Source organism: Anser cygnoides, chromosome Z (genome assembly GCF_040182565.1).
Source record: "Anser cygnoides isolate HZ-2024a breed goose chromosome Z, Taihu_goose_T2T_genome, whole genome shotgun sequence".
Classification (NCBI taxonomy): Eukaryota; Metazoa; Chordata; class Aves; order Anseriformes; family Anatidae; genus Anser; species Anser cygnoides.
This window is the reverse complement of record NC_089912.1, coordinates 84,666,627-84,687,941: the sequence shown is the minus strand read 5'-3', so window position 1 is coordinate 84,687,941 and position 21,315 is coordinate 84,666,627. Positions and strand designations below refer to the sequence as shown.

The 21,315-nt window shown below is 35.7% G+C and overlaps 1 protein-coding gene across 6 annotated transcripts in view; it reads right to left on the bottom strand.

Annotated features, from left to right (window-relative positions):
- The window catches only part of KDM4C (lysine demethylase 4C), a 286,752-nt gene that overhangs the window by 13,872 nt on the left and 251,565 nt on the right, over window positions 1-21,315 (bottom strand). For all 6 annotated transcript variants that reach the window (XM_066989006.1, XM_066989004.1, XM_066989002.1 and 3 more), the window contains 2 exons: window positions 15,714-15,899; window positions 11,675-11,845 (listed from right to left, as the gene is read on the bottom strand). In XM_066989006.1, coding sequence (XP_066845107.1) covers window positions 11,675-11,845; window positions 15,714-15,899 — 357 coding nt within the window. The remainder of the gene's footprint in view (window positions 1-11,674; window positions 11,846-15,713; window positions 15,900-21,315) is intronic.

The following is a 21,315-nucleotide window of genomic DNA, read 5'->3' as shown; positions in this document are numbered from 1 at the left end:
CTTGGCCTGTTCAGCCTGGAGAAGAGAAGGCTGAAGGGAGACCTCTTTGCGGTCTACAGCTTCCTCACGAAGGGGAGCGGAGGGGCAGGCACTGATCTAGTCTCTCTAGTGACCAGCAATAGGACCTGTGGGAATGGTGTCCTGACAGGGGAGGTTCAGGCTAAATACCAGGAAAAGGTTCTTCACTGAGAGGGTTGTCGCTCACTAGAACAGGCTCCCCAGGGACGTAGTCACTGAACCAAGCTTGTCGGAGTTTAAGAAGTGTTTGGACTGTGCTCTTAGTCATATGGTCTGAATTTTTGGGTAGACCTGTGTGGTGCCAGGAGTTGGACTCGATGATCCTTGTGGGTCCTTCCAACTCCAGATATTCTATGATTCTATGATTACCTCTATTAGTATGTCTTGTTTTAAGAGCTGTATGTTGCCTCCTACTCATACTTTCACATGAGCATTCTGTGAAATTTCTGTCAGGACAAAGGAAATAAATTTCCATCTTGATAGGATCAGAACATTTTCTGAGGGAGATTACTAAACTCAGTTCTTGCAGCTGTGCTCCTACAATGAGCTTAGTAGGGAAGAGGAGAACGAAACATTGCATTGTAAGGCACATTTCCAATCAGTATGTGACAACCTGAAGACCTTCTTCTACATCTAATGAGTATGACTGGAGACCAGTTTTCCCTGAACATAGCCCTAAGACATTCAGATATACATAACTATAAAATGAAGATTAACATTTTCAGTATATACAAACATAAGACCAAAAGTTTGGAAAGATATTGAAGAAAAATCAATCTACGTTATACAGTAGAAAGTGGGAATATTGTCTGCAAGAAGTTCACAGTTTACTCATACTCACCACCATCCTATCTGAGTAAGCTTAAATTGTTTCCTTATAGCTGCACTGTTTGACAAACCTTAGGTTTATATTCATGAACTAGCATAATTTATTGTATTTTGTTAGATATCTCCTTTTACATGCAGAGTGGCCCCTTCCTGTTCAGAACCATTTCATTCTTCTGGAACTTACTGAAACATTTTAAAGTCTACCATACACATAAATTTCTTCTAGACATTTTCCAGGATTTTTTTTTTTCTACAAAATCCACAATGTGGAGCATCAAACTGTAATCAAGTATTAACCAAGAGAGCAAACATAATCAGGTGGACACTTCTTTATTTAGAAGAGTATTATCCAAGCCACCCCTATCACATGAACCCGAGCAACTCCGATTTTATTTTTCTCAACACTAATAGAATTGCTTATCTGTTTAACTGGCAGGCACAGTGCTGAGCTCTGTTATTTTTCAAATCCCTATGCTTTAGACTGTATTCTAAATAGAATATTTGTTCAAATTGTATTCTATTTATAGCATTTTTTTCAATGTCACTTAGCAAAAATTTTTCCAACTCCTTGACATTCCTGGGTTTTGCTTGCTGATTTGCATTGTTTCCAAAATAAAGCACAAAATGCCTGTTTATTCAAATTCTAGTCAAATAATATTGGCAGTATAACAGACATAAACAGCACAGGGCTACAGTGGGTCCATGTGGTTCTTGCAACAGGTTTTGTGAGCTAGCACGTACTTCTAATACTGCTTTTGCTGTATGACTCCGTAATGCAGCAAAAGGATGAAATATACAGAAATTGTGTAAATAATTTTGATTACTGGTAAGGAAATAGTATAGAAATTTTTAAAATATAGACAGAATCTGGCTGGCATTATTTATTAGGATGGTATCTGTTTAAAGACAGCTTAAATATTAGCTCAAAGCTTGACAATGCAAAATATTTGTATCAATTAGTTTAGCTAAATACATTCTTGTCCTTTGAAGTTACTCATTATTAGTTACTCATTATTTCTATACCAGAAGACATCAAAAGCCTCTAGGAACACATCCTCCAATCAATCAACTGCGCTCTTGCAGGAAGGCTGCATAAAAGTCCATTTCATTGTGCTGCTGCCTTCTCTATCAGAGTGCTCTTGAATCTCACTATGCTGTTGTCATGCAACTTGGGGAAAAGGAATGGCCAAAGGCAGAGGTAAGCAGCAGCCTGGCTTCAGCTCCTACTGTGCCTGGTGATACATATCCTTTTACGTATTGTTCTGTACCTTACTCACAGAGGCCATAGTACAATATCCTAATCCTCCTCCTGGCAAACTGAAAGCAGATAATCTAGCCCTGAGGTTTTGAATATCAAAGAGAAACCAGATATAAAAAGAGATGAATTATAGCTAAATCAGACTGTAATTGCAATATGCCTGGTCTTCCTATTCTATCTCCATTTTATTTTTCATACTATCACTTATGTTGTATTTGTAAATTCATACATGTGGTTAAAATCAAACTGTGAAATAGAAACTGTCCATCTCCTATCACCTCCTGCACACTTAAATCCATAAGAATGGCCCAGGCCTTAATATCAGCCTATCTAACCACAATTTGCATGGAGCAAGCCAAGATACTCATAACTCATTTGAGCTTTTACATGAAAAATCCCATGGTTTCTGAAAAATACCTTAAAATATATCCACATTTTCCAAAACACGATAACCAACACCTCTGTCTTCTTTTTCTGAAGGAACTGAAATTCATTTCATAGCAAAACAAAAAAAAATTTAGAAACCTCAATGGAAGCAGTTACTTCTGACAACACAGATAAAGCAAACTTACTACATTTGATTTTGACTGATAATATTTCAAATGGACTTTTAGATTACAGGATTACAACATGAAACAAGTATGAACAACCTTGGCCTACATATTGCGCTACTGCACAGAAATCATCCTTTTATTGACTGTAGCTGAACTGCAGCAGTCATATGTGATTGTGTGTGTGATTTCTAAATTTTTGCCCTTTCAAATGAGAAACTGAACTTAATTTACTAACATAATTCATTGCTACTACAATAGCTACAATGAGGCTGTGCTCTCTGCTCTAACAGAACCCAGATGAATATTGTTTGAACAGGAGTGAAGAAGAACTGAACATGTGGTGAACAAGCTGTCATGAAGAGTTTGCTCTTGCTGTGCAAACCCAACAGGGAACAGGGTTTTCCGCAGAGCAGGAAAGGTGCCTCCCCTATGCCCTCTGATCAGTCCTGACAATGGAGCTGAAATGTCCCCAGGGCCATTCTGCAAAAGTGCTTAATGCAAGTTGTCTCCTCTGCTTATGTTACTTCAGCTAACACTAACTTTCAAATTTAGTGATTGTGATTAAGCTCTCATAGTCATGCTTAACAGTAATTGTTTCACAAGCAGCATGACCAATGTGATTACAACTAACACCTCTGATTTAGAAAAGCTTGTCATACAGACAAATAACATACCGCAGCTGAAAACAGTGAGTCTATCTACCAACACTATTAAAGTGGAAGTGAAGTAAAAAATTGTAGAAACTCTCTGAAATCAGCTGCTGATGTCAAGAGACTGTTAAACTGTGTTTTTCTTTGGGAAACTGTTAGTATACATGACTTACGCAAATTTTTAGAAACACAAAATTAGGTTTCATATGTTCCAAGAGAATTTGAATGAAAAAGAGAGTGGTAGCTAATTTGCCACAGTCAGAATTTTATCTAAACAGGAACAGCAATTTACACAGTGCATTAGCATTTGAAAGAGCAGGCCTGATTCCCAGGAGTGCAATTGTGTTTTTGAATTGGTATAAATTCAATGAAATCACCAGATTAACAGAATAGTTACTGTAATTCAACAAATTTAACATTGGATCACAGACTGCATAGTATAAAAATATTTTGAACTTCTGTATAATATTTTATCCTTAAGATGTACTGGTTCTTCTCTTACAAAGTGAATCTATTTTTTCACTGGGGAAAAGGGAAAATAGAAGTCAAATTGAATCATGCATTCCTGAATACATCAAAAAAATTTATTTTCTATTTAGCTTAGAAAATTACTATTTCAACCATTATATGGTCTTTCAGCAATGTATTAATAACACAAATACATGCATAATGCTAACTGAGAGATGCAGAATTGCCCAAAAGACCACAATTCTAACTTACTTTGCAGAACACTACTTAGGATGTCCAGGCTGGTTCTGAGCATCACAATAAGGTTTGGAGGATACTAAGGAAGCCTTAATTTGGGGTACAAAATGTTCTTATGAGACAAAACTTACTGTAAGTGGTGGGAAGATAAAGTGGGCAAGGACAACAAAGCATCTGATTCACTGTGCTTGATTGAAGTATGATGCCTCCTCAGTACACTCTTGCCCCAGTTAAATGAGACTCTGAATCCTACCACACCCACCTCCTTTCATGGCCACATATATCACATTATCACAGAATGGTTGAGGCTGGAAGGGACCTTTGGAGGTCATCTGGTCCAACCCCCCTGCTCAAGCAGGGACACTCAGAGCAGGTTGCCCAGGACCATGTATATCCAGGCAGTTTTTGAAGATCTCCAAGGAGGAAGACTCCACTACCCCTCTGGGCAGCCTGTGCCAGTGCACAATCAACCCTGAAGTAAAAAAAAATAAAATTAAAAAAAAATGCTTCCTGATGTTCAGGAGGCATCTCTTCTGTTTAAGTTTGTGTCCACCGCCTCTTGTCCAAGCACTGGGAACCACCAAAAAGAGCCTGGCCCGCTTTGCACCCTGAACAAGACCCCCCCCCGAGCCTTTTCTCCAAACTCAATAGTCACAGCTCTTGTAACCTTCCCTTATAGTTGAGAGTCTCCAGTCCCTCAATCATATTTGTGGTCTTTTGTTGGACTCTCCAATATATCCATGTCTCTCTCTTCCTAGGGAGCCCACAGCCAGATGCAGTGTATGAAGATCTGAAGATTTAAAGTTCCTAGCAGATCTACTGCAGTCAGAAGACTACAATGAACACTTCATATTCTGCTCCAGCTTTTCTACCCATCCCAGTATAACACACACAGCAAGTTGGGAAATAATCTACTACTGAAATATATAGCAAATAGGGTAAATTACCAGGCATGAAAACCCTATAATTCTTGGTTACCACCGAAAAAAGTTGGGAGGGAAAATAATGCTGTTCCCCCACTCCCAGCATTCCCACTTCATCTGTGGTTCCTATCTGACTCCAGAGTTTTCACTGTGCTGCACGTGCTCATCATGGGGGTGTTCATCACAGTGCTGAACATGAACGTTCACTCACTTAGCAAACACAAGCATTTCAATACATTTCTGTCACTCAGCTGCTTCACTGCAAAATCAGCCATTTTATCTTAAACTGCAAAGTAATGGATTATCTTCCATTTTGTGTCTCAGGCTGAGCTGTGAGAACACTACCTTCAACTCATGTAAAATCTGTATTGACAAGGTTCCATAAAGTATTCCATTATAAAAAGGAAAGGACATTATACACAGGAAATTGTGTAAAGATAATACTTACATTTGAGGGTTTAATTTGCTCTTAATCTATCCTATATTCATTTTTATGCTTATCTACTAAGTTTCTACTCTTTCTAGTATAACAGGAAACTAAGAAAAAGCAAAAACCACAGAAAAATCATTTCTGTTCTCCACAATGGAGTAAAGTGAAAGTAACTCAGTTAAATCAATACACTTATAGTACTTTACAACAAATTTTAGATTACAGTAAGGCTATTGCATATTTTAATGCTTTGCAGCTTCAAGTGTTACAAGATGGAATGAAAGCCTCCACCCCGAATATGCTTCACTTTTACTTTTAAAAAAGTTTGATTTCAACTTAATAAGACCACAGTTTTGAAAACAGAAATTCATTTGTGTCAGTATTCAGAAGACACAAAAAGTGATTTGTATGTGTAAAGCACAGCATTCTGTGTTTCAGCACTTGCAAATTGAGTGAAGTCCACAATTTCAGAAAACAATGCTAAACTAAATTTCTCAGCTCACGTGAAATTGAAATCAGTTCTTCAAAACATATATACATATCTAACTTTTTCAGGTATTTTTAAATATTTTAAACAAAACAAGAATGCAAAATCCTGAATATATTTTTACAAATCTATTTAACAAGGAAAAGAAACCCAAATTTCCTCCTCAGAGACAATTCACACAGCTTTCAAACTTGCTTTCCAGAATTTTTCAGAAGTGTCTTTTAATGTTCACACTGGACAAATTGCTGAGTAGTAACCTCCACTACATAGCAGGTGAGCTTATAATGCTGAAAAAAAAATGTACAAGCCCAGTATGAGTACTGCATTATTTAGCTCAGAGACTCAACATTGTCTCAGTTCAGAAGTTTAAAAAAAAAAGGTTGCTAAACCTGTTTTAATTCATTAGACCTCTTTTCCCACCTCATGCAACCAGTTCTGAGAACCTTTTGACTAAGTTCATACCAAATACAATCTATCCTCTTGTTCCCTTCCCATTGCTTTGTTTTCTATTTTACGTTCTCAAATTGCTGGTGCTGGTGGTACTGAAGTGCACCCAAAGTATCTGTGGGTTGCCCCATTGAGAGCATGAATTCAAACATTCTCATTTCCTTAGCCATTCTCTACAGATTTACATGTCAGTATAATAAAATGAACAATAATCTGTTATTCTCTGCCGAAGTCTAATGGATCCTTCACAGACAAAAGGAAGCAGGTGTGCACTACTATCTAAGGTTTTGATTTGAACAGGTGGACAAGCAGAAAACAGTTGTCAGAAGAGGTAAAGAGAGGAAGGCATACAGAAAAGAAACTGCTTGAAACCAGTCACGAGTTTAGTCATTTATAATGCCAGACAAGGCTGATAGGGGAATTACACAATTCTGATTTGTAGGACATACTGTCAAAGAACCGCATTCTTACAGGATGACCAGGGCCAGAAACAAGTCCTCTATTTTTATATCTAGGTGGATATTGAAGTATTGTTGAGACTTATATGCTAGCCTACTGTTTCCAAAAGTCCACTGTTCAAGCGGTATGTTTTTTTCAAAAGCAGTAGCCAAACATGTATTAACACATACGGAAATTAAGAAGCTGATTAAGTGTCCAATCAATCAGTCCACACTCCTATAGACATAACTTTGAGCTCTGTCTCTGGACATCTGATCATTGTTCTTTCCTTTCAAAAGCCTCATTTTCCAACAACTTTAGAAATGAACGAAAAAGCACTCTTCTGAACCATTCCAGCACTTACTGCACCAGTGAAAGCCACTAGTCACAGACATATAAAGTCACTAGGGAGAAATTCTTGTAAAGAAGTAAGATTTTGTTCTTGAAGCTACATCCCAAGCACTGACACCCAAGGGCCCCCAAAGCACTACCTTTTCTTCGCTGCAGTTGTAAAAAGTCCCACCTACATAAAGGTACATTGCAGTTTTAAATTGATGTTCCCTTCAGTCCGTCTGTGGAGGAAATAATTTCTGAAGAACTGCCCAGATAAATCCCATTGGTTCTATATGTCAAAGGGTGATGAAGTAAATTTGTTCTGTCTCTCAACAGTCTTACAATAATATCCTTGGGACAATCCGTATTCAGCCTTACCCTTACACATATACAATGCAATTAGTTCACCTTGTCTTGGTCAACTTCCAGATTATAAATGCCTATGCAGCTTCAAACCCCTGGCAGATATCTAGGCTAGCAAGGATCATTCAGAATCTCAGGGAGCTCATAATCAGCAAGAAAGAAAAGATCATTGGCAAGCCTATGCACACAGTATATGTATACATTGGAGTGTGGGTCATGAATTGTTAAAGCTTTCATTTCATAACTTTGCAAGGGTGTAAAGTGAGCATTTGTTGGCAGGGACTGAGCTAGAGGACTGCAAAGAAAGTCTCTGATTGAGAAAAGGTTTATTTTTTAAATAGCTTCTAAAATCACATTGCTGGCAGGTTTTTCTTCAAATACTAGTAACTAAAATGTGCTCCATTTTATTACAGAGGAGAGGATAATAATTTTGGGCTGTGTGAAATTTAGGTGCACATTGTAAGAAGTTGTAGCTTTCTTGATAATTTCAATGACGTACTTTACCTGTCAGATTTCTAAATAGCCCTGTTCCTCCCTTGTCTGACAGTGGTGAATTTGAAGTATTGATAGACACAGAAGGATAGAGCTTAATCTCCACTGTCCTCTTCATGCTGAAGGCTCTCTTGGGTCCACTCCCGAAAAAAGGTACTTACATTAGTATCAGCATAATACTGTTAAGGATTCCAGGTGTCACTGTGGGTATGTTAAAAAACAGTGACAGACAAAATAGCAAGGTGTTGGACGGATCAGTTTGATACATGCAAAAATTTCTTGTTCCTGCTGCTTGTTCCAGCTCCAGTTTAAACGTTGCCTGAAACTAAATTTCTACTAATTTTATAGTATGCCCTTTAATGCCAAAAACCCAAATGCCCTTTAATAGTCATCTTACTTCCTCATCTCTTACGATGCTCTTGCTTGTAAGGGAAGTATACAGCAGCATTCCATAACTGCAATAGCATTTAGGATGGTATTCAATGTATTGCTTTTAATCAGTGAAGTCCACTTCAGGTTGTGGGCATGACAATCCACAGGTCAGCTTCAACATCTGAAAGGAGAATCCCTAAATTTATACACCTGATGACAAGCTAAAACAGAATGTGGGTATGGTATGGCAGCATGAGTAAATGCCCTCATTTTTGTTCACCTACTTTGCTTGGTAGCCACAAGGTGAAACCATGACAGCAAACAATTTTGTGTAAACTGGCTATGGGTGAACTAGGGTACTAACTGGGGCAAGTGGCCTCAAACAACATCTATCATTTCAGGAGAGGTGTGGCCACCTCTCCTTTAATCAGACCTCCCCACAAACTCACATTTAGCAAAGCATGTTGACTCTGCCATCTTTTTACTTCCTTGACATAAATACAAATTGTTGAGACCTTTCTTCACCCAACCAGGTATGCTGCAAGGCCTTCCTCTTTAGCTGAGATGTGAGTAACGTAATGTGGGAAAAACTGCATCCTTAGCTCTAATTCCAAGTTACATATATATGTATACATATGTACACTTAATCACACTTGCTGGTAGGCATTATTGGCAGCCACAATATACAGAGAAACAAATAAAACTCCTAGCTAAATAAATCTGACTGAGGATATTCATTTCGAGCAAACAGCCAAGCTGTACTACTGAAGACATGTCCATCAGGTATTAAAAAAAAAAACAAAAAAAAAACAACTGTGTGGGGCTGTGCGACAAGCTATAGCGCATTAGTCCTTCAAGAAGTATCAAGTGGCATGCTAGTTGTTTGGTGGAAGAAGAGCCTCAGGACTGCAGCATATGCACTCCCCACTTGTGTGTTTGCATGGTTAAGGTAACCACTAAAGCTGTCATCTCACCTCCTTTAAAATATCACATACTACCCCCTCATTGCAGTCTTTCTGTAACTTGCAGAGGAAGTTGTCCTGCTGTTCTGTTCAGAAAAAAATGTACCCCTACACTTCTTTGCACCCTCTCCCACCCACTGGGTAGAGGGAAAGCTGACTGCTTAGCACATCAAAAAGCTATCTAATGCGTTTAAACACTGTAATTGAGGAGTGATTACTCTGAGAAATTCTGACAAGGTAGAAATCAAGTAAAGTACCCAAGCAATAACTTGAAATAAAAAGAACCTATATAGCTGCACCTATATATCTAACACCTACAGCTAACAAATCCTGATCTATTTAGCAAATGTGAACATAAACTATGAAAAATACATATGAGAAGAGAACAATATATACCCTGTTTAGGTAGTTATTGAATGCTTACATGCAAACAGTTTCAAGAAGATTCGAGACTGAAATTTCCCTGCTCCCTGTTTTCCTCCTTAAAAATAAATCACTGTGTCTGAACATTGGAACTGTGGCCTATTGTGAGCTGAGCTGAAATTATGTAGTGGATTCAGCGTATAGTGGAAAAGCAGAAAGCTGCTGCTATCTTTGTGAGCTAGTTGAAAAGTGAAAACAGATTAGAAAAATAAATTCTTCAATAGGCAGCAACATTGCTTTCACACCAGATTTGATGAGTAAGTCCTCCCAGCAGCACTAACACCAGATACGCACATTGCATGGATTAGCAAGTTTTAGTCCAGGCAGAAGAAAAAACATTTTTTTTTTCCCTTCCAGTAACTGCTGCAGGTATATTATCTAATGAAAACACAACAAGATTTCTCTAAGGAACATGAAATTCGTTTGGTGTTTCTATCAAACAATTATATGTTGTTCATCCACTATCTGAGAAGCACTGAGGCATATCCAGACCTGATTACATTAAGTCTTAGCTCTGGATCAGACTACCCCACTAGGGTGTGGCAAGCGGTTTCTCATCCCTGCCATACCAGATCCTTGATGCAGGCATACACAAAAGAAGGGTTTCTAATAACAGTACAGCCACATTTGCTTAAATCTTGATCATCCTAAATCAAAATGCCTTTGATCATTAATAGAGCCTTTCAGACTGTTTCAAACTAAAGGATAAATTTTCAAAGACATGTAACAGGGATTTGCTGACTGTTTTCTATTAACACCAGTGGGAGGTAAACAGCTCAATCCCCATATACTGCTCTGAAATGTACCCTTTCAAATGCTGTATTTTCAAAAGGCATCAGACTTTTCAACAACTAGGAAGCTTCTAAGAACAACACTATAATTTCCACTGATGCTATCTGTCCGCTAATGCTACTTCCAGAAAAACGTTAGGGCTTCATAAAACAGAACAGCTCAAAGACATTTTTACAGAAAAGGAATAGGGGATGCTCCTAGGGGTTGTGTCCCTGGAGCATATATTAATGAAGTATATATTCTTATGTGTATGCCAGACTCTCCCCTTCTGCCTACAGCACAGGACACAAGTGAAAACTGGTCTTGAAACACACAGCACTTCTGCATGCCAGTGCTCCCTGGAGGCTCTAACTTCTAGAGATAATTAGCAGGAGGTACACCAAAAAATAAGCTCAGCACAAAGAACCCTCAGAGGAGCATGAAGGTTAAAAGGATTAGAGTCATGTTGTGACACAAACATCATGCAGTGTCTGATGAACAGAACAAAGGTTACAATCCAATCTATTCATTCTAAATATGGAGGGAAACAGAATGTTTCCTCAATTGTCAGCAAATTCTGTTCATATCCACTAACTAAGTGCACAGTGTGGTCCTTAAGAGTTCTGAAAAATATGGTAGTTTATGTAAGTGCGTAAGAGAAATCAAAATCTCGACTGCTTTTTGGAAATGCAGTAAATTACACATTCTCCTCCCCAATGATTTTTATCATTAATAATGTAATCTCACAAACTAAACACCAGAAGGTATAAACAAGTTGTTATAACAGATTCATGAGAGCTATTCTTCCCATTACCTTAGGATTTTTCTATTCAATAAGGAATTTTTACAAGTTATCTCTGAGAGACAGATAAGGATACATGGAACTCCCTCTCTCATATCCTTTATTAAATACATATTTCCTATTTAATTAAAAGGCTTTGTAAGATTACTTCTGATACATTTGGTCAAATGGCAAAGACTAATTAGAACAACCGCTGTTTCAAAGCCCATTAGAAAATAATCAATCTCAGCAGCAAAAGTAACAAATATGAACCAAATATTAAGACATTACCTCTTCAAGGTCATAGTTCAAGATGTTCCAACTCTCTAATTTTCAGAAACAGAAATAAAAAGTGAAACCACCTAACACCAACCCACCACCACCCCCTCAAAAAAAAAAAGGAGGGGGGGGGGGAACAGTTATCTGAGAAAGTACTTACCACGATGTCTTCAGGAAAAGTATCTCGACTGAAAGAGCCATCATCAAACATAACTTCATAGAAAAGCTGAGATGTCACTCCTATGACTCTGCAACTATAGTATCGTGTATTTCTGTGTTTCGTTATGACTGTCTGCCCAACTGTAATGGCCTTCTCACATGCTTTAGTTCTCTTGAAAAAATGAAAAAATTGAAAGAAAAAATTTAAAATATCAGCTGACTCATTAGAATTGTATCTATGTTAAAGCAGAATTGATAACAATTCACTGCTCTGTAGAAAATCTTCAAACACAAAATTGTTCCTCACAATCATGATCACATGAATTTGTTTTACACTGGAAGTTTTTGCATTTTATGAGAAAAAAAACAGCATCTCAAGAATAAGAAATTACAGCACTCAAAAGTATTTTTGCATTTGATGCCTTCAAACCATTTGACAGTGGAGCAAGAACCCTTAAGCAATTAACAATATATGTAATTTTTTTTGTAGTGTTTGAAGAGAGAACATGGTGAACTTAGACGATGGTCTTGTACTGTTTTAAACGGTGGGGTTTTCAAGTATTGTATTTTGATATCGTTTTTCATAATTTGTATTTTGCTGTCTGGGATGACAATTTAATGCATACCTGGTTCTTGTCAGAGCTGTCTACAGCAGTCTATCTGAGTAAGTTCTTAACTAAGGCTGTGCTGAACATTTGCTTTAAGACTTCAGACAGCATTGATTCATTCTTCATCACTTACTTATCTAGTATATTAGTAGCAATATTTTTTTTTTCACTTTGCATTCCATACTGCTAGTTATGTCAATGATAAGTGTAGCAGGGTTGTTAAACTATGCAAAAATTCTACATCAATAACTGCTTAACAGTTTCTATGAAAAAAAAAAGAAAAAAGAATATAATTTTCTAAGTCAGCAAATGCTCAGAAGCTCACATGATGCTGACAGCTGTTACAACTCCCAACTAATGTATACCCATGAACTTCCCACTTCAAAAGCAACCTTCTTCACCAGGAAAAATAAAATCAAGAGCTTCTTATCCTAATAAGACTTTACCAGATAATTTTTGACTTTAGTCTATTCACTTATTTGAAAAACAAAACAAAACAACAACAAAAACAAACAGAACTGGAGAGTATTAACTGAATTACTCTCATGAGATAACAGAAAGCAGAAGTTTGAGATCATACTACAAAAGTCCAAGGAGAAATACCCCTATTACAAGGTTTAAATGTTTCTGAAGTCTGAAAATGGAACTCTTCTGAGAAGGTGAATAAGCATAACATAATATTTTAAGAGACAATACAGTCATTTAATGATAAAATTTGCAGAGAAGAAATGCCATAGATCATTAGACCAAATAAGGGTGAAACAGAAATGCACCCTAGTTCAAGGAGAAGATTATTTTTAGTATGTTGTCTTGGTAGGATTCTTGATTTATTTTCCAGAAAAAATATTGACAAGCACACTCTACAATTGATTGCATGTCCCAGAGAACATTTCCTGTCAGAAAATCCTAAGAATTTATTGATGTTAAGAATGTCATTTTTGATCAGAAAGGACAGCTGTTATGTAATGGAGTCTATCGGATTAAAGAAACAGCTGTGGTAGTCACCAGATTATTGAGAAAGCTGTAGTTTAAATAGCATGATTTTTTTTAGCAGTACCTAAGCTAAGGATGAACTAAGATAGCAGCAGAAATACAGCAGAAAACAACCAGATACAATGGAAAAAAGGTTAAGCTCTCCTTCTGCATGTGAACTTCAAAAAGATAAGAGGGAAAATGACTTTCTCCTGCATGTTCTGTATGTCAGGGCACAAAAATCTTGTTAAATAATATACATAAACTATATGTATATAAAATCATAATAAATAGCTACCCTGAAATAGGCATCTAATGAATATCTAAATATCTAGAAATGTCATCTGACTAAAGTTTTTAATGGAAGATCTTTAAAATTTCTTTCTAAATATAAAAAAGATTTGTTTGATAAAGAAAGATAACTCTAATTTCATCATTTTAAGTTTGTTCATCTGAACTGCAATTTGGGCATCAAAATGATGCATGATGTTTCAAAAAATATGCTAATTCATGATTTTTTAATAATATTTTCTTCCTATGTCATGTTTTTAGACTTTTGAAAATATTAAGAGGCTGGCAGTAGTTAGCAGACAACGTCAAGCAATGAACACTGCATTCTCATAATTCAATGGAAAAAGGATCTCCAGTTTCCACTTGACAGAATCCCTTCATTCACTGTATACTACAAAGGTATAAACTGGCCAGTAATACCATAAAATCATTTAAAGCAGCTCAAAAACATATAACAGTTGATTTTTTGTAATTCCTACCCCAACTGCCCTTTCTAAAGACTTTCTAAATGCAAGTAACTGGGCCTGCCTAGATACCTCTGATCACACTTTTGAAATAAAATATCACCCACAGGTACGTTTGCTTCCAGCTGACTTTCTCTGACCGTAAGTGCTGTTTTTGCTAATCATTATGGATTCTTAGGTGTTTTTTTTCCCATTAGTATTGTTGTATATAACTTCTTTTTCTCATTTTCTTGTGAATAAGGTAGTTTTAATCAAAACAAATCCATCTGGTGCACCCACTCTCAATTGTAGTTCTGGCAATTTGATGAGAAAAAGATGTGAGTGTTATATTTCATGCCCAGAAATGAACACGGTCAAAGAGGAAAAATCAAAAAAAACCCATGACCTACTGTCTGTAGGTAGCTAATCACAGAGCCTTACTTGCATACTACACTACACTTCACACAAACAAAATAATAGAGTGCAGCAGGAATATTTAAAACCATTCTGCATAAAACAACTTTTCTGCTAGCAAACATTTATTATTTCTGAAGCTGTATCGTCAACATATAGAAGAGACATGCTTAGTTTTGAGTCTATGGACTCAAACCAAACTCATTTTCATAAAAAATACATGAACAACAACAATATATGAATAACAACCATGCAAAGTGTACTGGTGTCACACGTTTACTTTTTTTGGAAAGCAAAAATCATTAAAATGCATAACATTTCTGGAGAAGGGACACAAAATTTGTTTGCCTTTTTATTAACTACCAGCAGACTGAATTTCAGGACTGGCTGATTGCTCTAGTTGTGAGGTATTATATTTTATCATATCACAATAGATAGAAAATCTTACTCTGCAGTAGTCTTGTCATTAAGACCAAGGATTCACTGACAGACTCTTGAAAGAAAGGCATACATAATATAGATATTACCTGTGTTTCTTTCACTTTTAATGGACAAAGGAGATAAAATACACGTTCAAATAAACAGTTTGCAACTTGAGAATTCTTGACTTGACTAACTTATCAAGTTATTTCCTTAATAAGACTGCATGAAGTTCTTCTAGTTTGCTAGGAAGCGAAATACACTTTGAAAAGCCCAAGATAAATGGCAAGAGTTCTCCCTTAACTGAGACAGTAACAAATTGTTGGGATAAAAGATATTAAAATCTACAAGATAGTTAAAACAAATTCTTCATGTGTCTCATCTAAAATTAAAGGTTTCCTCAGCATAGGCTAGAAAAAAAAAGGAATAGTAATAATATGATTATTTCTGACATAACAGTGTTGCTTTGCCAGACGACAGAATGATTGTAATTGGTTATTCATAAAACATTGTTTGGCTGTGGTACAAAGAACTTACATATACACCACGTCCTTTATCTCCCAGTATCTGTGAGTATTTGAAAGATACTGTGATCTGGGTATTTGTTATACATTTCAAGTTAACAAAACAGAGAACTCAGAGACTTGTTCTGCTGTCAAAACAAAACATTCAAGAATAACTCTAATGCAAAAATACATTAGGCATATCAAGTCATATTTCCCCCAGGTAACAGCATAAGAAAAAAACTTCAAGATGTAATAGTTTGTTATGTATGGATATATGATAGATAGAGATATTATTCATGGTGTGGACCCTTTCTTCCATTTTCTCCAGAAACATATTTTAATTCTGTAATTCTGTTTGCTAACAAATCATTAAACAAATTCCTTACCACATTTTGGTTGATCTTGTGCCTGAAACACGTAATGTAGACAACATACGGCCAGTCATCAGGTTCCATCAGCACTCCTGCAGCATGGGCACAGGTTACATGGAAGGAGGCTGGACAGCGTCCATATGAACACTGAATGCAGGCACCAGAGATTTTCTTAACTCTCTGTCTGCAGAAAATACATTTCTGTAGAAGAAAAAAAGGAAAAAAAAAAAAAAAAAAAACATTTTTTACCATACTACCACAATTCCACTGACATCTGCATGTATCTCCAGGACTGAAAAGTTATTTGTGCTTCACTGTTCACATTTTATACCTCATACCACGTGTCACAAAAGAATAAACATTTATGAACTGCAAGGTAATTTTGTAATATGGCAATTAATAGACAGCATTTTTATTTGTTTCTTTTTATGTAAATGTAAGGACAACCTGTTTTGATGCTAAGCTAAGAAAACTGATATATAGATAGCTATATAGAAGCTTAATTTCAAATTCCATACACTAATCTGAAAATTAACCTGCTCCTCCTACAGTAGGTAAATTTAAAAACCTATATATAAGTCTGCACAAAGTAACAGCAAGACTCAGAAATAGAGTATTCCCACAAAAATGCAGGGCTAGATATGACTTCCAGACATCATTTAACCCAGCCCCCTACTTTGAAGTTGGACCAAGTCTATACCTACACAGACTTTGGGAGATGGGTAATCCAACATATTCATGCAAAGGTTTCCGCAACATCTTCAGATAACCTGTTACAGTGGTTACTTCTCCTCAAAGTTAGAAATGTTTTATCTCATGCCTTTGCATATTTCCACAGATGAAGGCTGTTCCTACATCCGTTTTCACTTTTTCCAGTCTGTTTTTTATTGATTGTGTATTTCATATAAAGGTAATAGAGTAGGCCATATTTCTCCACTTCACTTATAAAAACATTATGTCAAAAGCCTTACCAGTGCCAAGATATTCCACATTTATTCCTTCTCCCAAAATGGAGACTACATCAAAATACAGTAACTATTCCGTGTTCCTGTGATTCAGATTTCTTAATGGCTCTGCTTCAAGGCTTTTGTAAGTACAGGGCTTATATGAAACAAATGAAGAGCCCTAAGCAGAGCCATAAACTAGGTCTTGGAAATAAGCCCACCATACTATTAAAAAAAAAAACAAAAAAAAACTGTGTTGTATCACATACAGGACTTAATTTTTGATAATTACCACCACAGACTACAAAACAATGTTAGCAATTGTTATTGAAGATCATAAAATTATCTCATCTATTATAGAGTATAGCCATAGGATTTTACTTGATACAGAAACAGTGAATTCAGTAAGTTAAATATATGCTGTGGGAGCAGAGATTCCTTCCATTTGTTCTAATTTTTTTAGTCACTGATTTTGTCTGCCTGCTCTGGGAACAGGAGTAAGAATAATTTTGATTTATTTCTTACTGTATAATTAATAATTCAATGTATTTCACATTAACTCACATCAAATTCTTCTTTCCAGGCTACCAGAAATTTTGTTTTATTGATTATCAATTTCTATATTCTGAAGGAAATCTGCAGAAATTTTATTGTAGAAGTCAGAACTTATATATTTCAATGGCTTCTGGCAATCAGTTTGTGAGTGATATAATGATTTCTTCAAGTGCTAGCCCTGCCAAGTTCATCAGTCATTCAGGGTTCTAGTTCACGCATCACTTTGAACAGAAAAAAGCTCTTCAAATTCTGCCTTTGTATCCAACCCCTGAATGCCAACAGACTGAATGGCTTTGCACAAACATGTAGATGTAGAGCTCAGTGACATGGCTTAATGGTGGACTTGGCAGTGTTAGGTTAAAGTTTGGACTTGATGATCTTGGAGTTCTTTTCCAACCTAAATGATTCCGTGATTACAAGATTCTATGATAAAAGTAGCATCTGACATCTGGAACTTAGTTATATTTTTTGCCTTCATTCACGAAAGGGGCCAGAACCTAGCTCAGTCTGCTGTAGCAGCATTATGCCTGAAAGACTAGTATGAGGTAAAGATGATTTCACCCAATAAATGTTCCAGAGGCTTATCTGATAATGCTGGTATCAATCACATTGTGTGTTTGTATTCACATGCATGAAACCATATTTAGATAAATAAAGTAACTGTTTCTTGATGGATATTAGGGATATTTTTGTAAATACATATTCAGTACACAGTTAATTGGGAATTCCAGAAATGAAACAGAACCACAATCTATTATATTTAATGTCTAGACACTGAGATCATGCAAATATATGGCTCAGTTTGAATGAGTTTTCACACACATTCACAAGTTAGCTTGACCAAAATAAGAAGAAAAGACTGAGTATGAAACACACACGAGCACTAAAAATTCTAAATTTTACTTAGTGTTGTCCACAGAAATGGCTACACATTCTGACTGAAAAACTCAAAAAAAAATTGCAGTTCAAACAGAATTCAGAGAACGGGGAAAAGGTAAATAAAACAGGAAAGTGTAGGTAAACTATCAGTAACTTAGGGAAGTATGTTACAGCTGGAAATGATGGTCTCCTTAAATTACTGGCTGCACGTGTGCAAGGCAGCAAGTATACTAATGTTACAACAAGCTTCTATGTTTGTTCTGTGTACTACTACAGTATCATGAAAAGTTCAGAGGTACAGAAATTAAAATATTACATTACAAGGGTAATGCTTCAGAAAAAGATGGAATTACAAATACATACATATATGTACAATTGTTCTTGCAGTTTAATATTTTACGATTTGATATCTATGAGAAGTGCAGAAGCTGAGGAAAATAAAAGGAAGAGGACAGTCAGAGAAAACTGCTTAAGGCAAGCTGGAAGTGCAGCTGGTAAAACTGAAGAGCTACCAGATTTAATGAAATGGCCAAATCCACAGAAATTGGAACAAAACTTCATCCCTCTCAATAACAGAGTCCAAGTTTTCTGCTCTCCAGCCCAGGTTAACTTAACAAGAAATCATCAGACAAACTGACATAATATTGTAGGAAAAATTATTTCCCACATTACTTTTCAGAGTTACAATTTGAAAATACTGAAGAAAAAAAAAAAAAAAAAGGAAAATACAATAAACTGTTAAATTACCATTGGCTTTATTCTGTTTTCTGTCATGCTGGTGTAAAACTACAGTACTTCGATTAACTTTTTATATAAAAGGAATACTGCTTGGCATAAGTAATTACATGAATGCAGACTTCAAGCCACACAATAAGTGAAAATGCTTTCTGTGTTTCAACAATGAAATTAATCCATCTCAATGCCAAATACATGGAAGGTAGTTGTTACATCAGTTAACTCCAAACACATATTCGTCTTCTGTGGTATGCTCTTATTTTTCCTTCAGGTATCAAAAAGATTAGGATCACAGATATGAACAGGGAAGTTACTGTACATCCAGAACAACAACAACAACAAATCCTATTTCTTCTTACATTTATGAAATACCAGAAAAATTCTGAATAACAGTCCTCTTTCAGGAAGTACAAAAATAATTAAGTTTGATAAATAATGAAACATTTCTTATTACTTCTAAGATGCTCTGTCCTTTGTACAACACTGAATGTTATGATGCAGATATATGTTAGCTTTACAATGAGTCTCAATCCTAGACATGAATTTCAAAAAGTATACATATGTACAGATAAAAGGCATTTATACAACATTTATGAAGTAAATTCACAACTTCTACAACTGTATCAGACATTTTCCCATTCAGATATACAAGAAAAAGCTCCTTCAAGTCAAACAGCTAATCTAACATATTTGATTAATTAAAACTAAACTATAAAAATCTGCTTTGCATAGATTTTAGGAACCTTAGCTGAGCTACATATCAAACTGCATATTTTAGCTGTTAGTAGTAAATTGAACTGTGCTATGTCTGACCCATATCAGCAAGTCTTTCCCTCCATAACTTCTAACTAGGAATGTATGTCTTATACTCTCGTTTGGGACTTTACTGAATATGAATTCAAATGGATTTTACCACCTTCTCCCATTTTTACATATATATATATTATATATATTATATATATATATATATATATATGCATATATATATATGTATATTCTTACATATATATATATGGTCATTCATGACAAAAACAAATAATTTTTTTTGTTCTCTTTAAAAATATAAAAAAGAAAAATGAAATAAAGAAAAGATAATAATAATAAAGTGGCAAAGGGAGAAGATATCAAAATTCTGAGAGAAGAGTGGGAATCACCAGTTGCAAAGATGAAGAGACATTGGGGGAAGAGGCTCAGAATCAATCTGAATCAGAGATCCAGATGTAAAATGAATTGGGGAATAAATAAAATTGTTTATATAACTGGAGATTAAGAATATAGGACAGAACAATGCAGTGAAATTTTCTAGATGGTGAAATGACCTATTTTACCCCCAAAATGAAAAAATATTCTGTCACAAATGGATTTCATAATCATGGAATAGCTCTTTAATATTAATAAGTCGCAATTATATAAAAAGCATGGATTTTAAAGAACTCCGAGAAAACTGAATGGCAGCATTTTGCAAAAGACAGACCACTGATAGCTTTCATAATAATTTTTATGCATTTTTATATAAATAATTTGACACTGCTTCCCTCAAATAGAGTAATATTTACAAAATCAAATTCCAGTCCCTAATAGGAACATGCATTAAATACTGTAAAACTGCTTTCTGAAGCAAGGATTTATGAATGCAAGTACAAGCTGATGGTTGCAGCAGAAAGTCAGGGCTAGATTTTAGAAAACAATCTGGAGTATTGATTTCTCCCAAAAGTATTTCTATACCTTGGCAGGAAGAATGATTTATATGAAAAAGCTCACAGTAGTAAAGCATTAAACTCTACGAAGAGAAGCAATTTTGAGAGAGCCTCTGAAATTATTAAAATTAAATTTCTTAATATTATTAAAAATCAACCCATAAGATCTTCTTTTCTACTGCTGCAGGTGGTTATTAACCACTAGTCAGTAACTGAATTGCATAGTCTCATTCTCTCATATAGCTGGCAATTTTGGCCTTTTAGGTATTATTGGAAACAAAGACTAAGAAAGAAACACCACTGTAAAGTTTAAGAACTTGGTGAAAAATCATAGGTGATTTTTTTTTTCTTTCTGTGAGATCTTCTTTAGCATTTTGTAATGAATCTGCTTTGCTTCAGAATTTATATCACCATCCAAGCAACATTGCTGTTGTGCATGATCACATTCAACATTTGAAATGTTGTTCCTACTGTAACCAAAGTAAAGTACCCACAGGTTTTAACAGATTTCACCGAGATTTCACCGAGAATACTGAGAGAAGTATTGTATCACCAGCTTGTCAACTGTTGCAACTTGAGATACACAGTGTAAAATGCACTGAGAAACCAATTTTTTCTTTCTCCAGTCCAAAAGCATAATATGGGTTGGAGCCAAGCAAAGACTCCAGTCTAGTCTTAACTGCAAGGGTTGGCTAGGAGGTACTAGCATCAAGATTTGTTAACGAGGCACAATGCAATAAGAAGATACATAGTATGAAGACATTTGACACATTATCTGCAGATCAGTGAGCACATGTTTTCTGCACA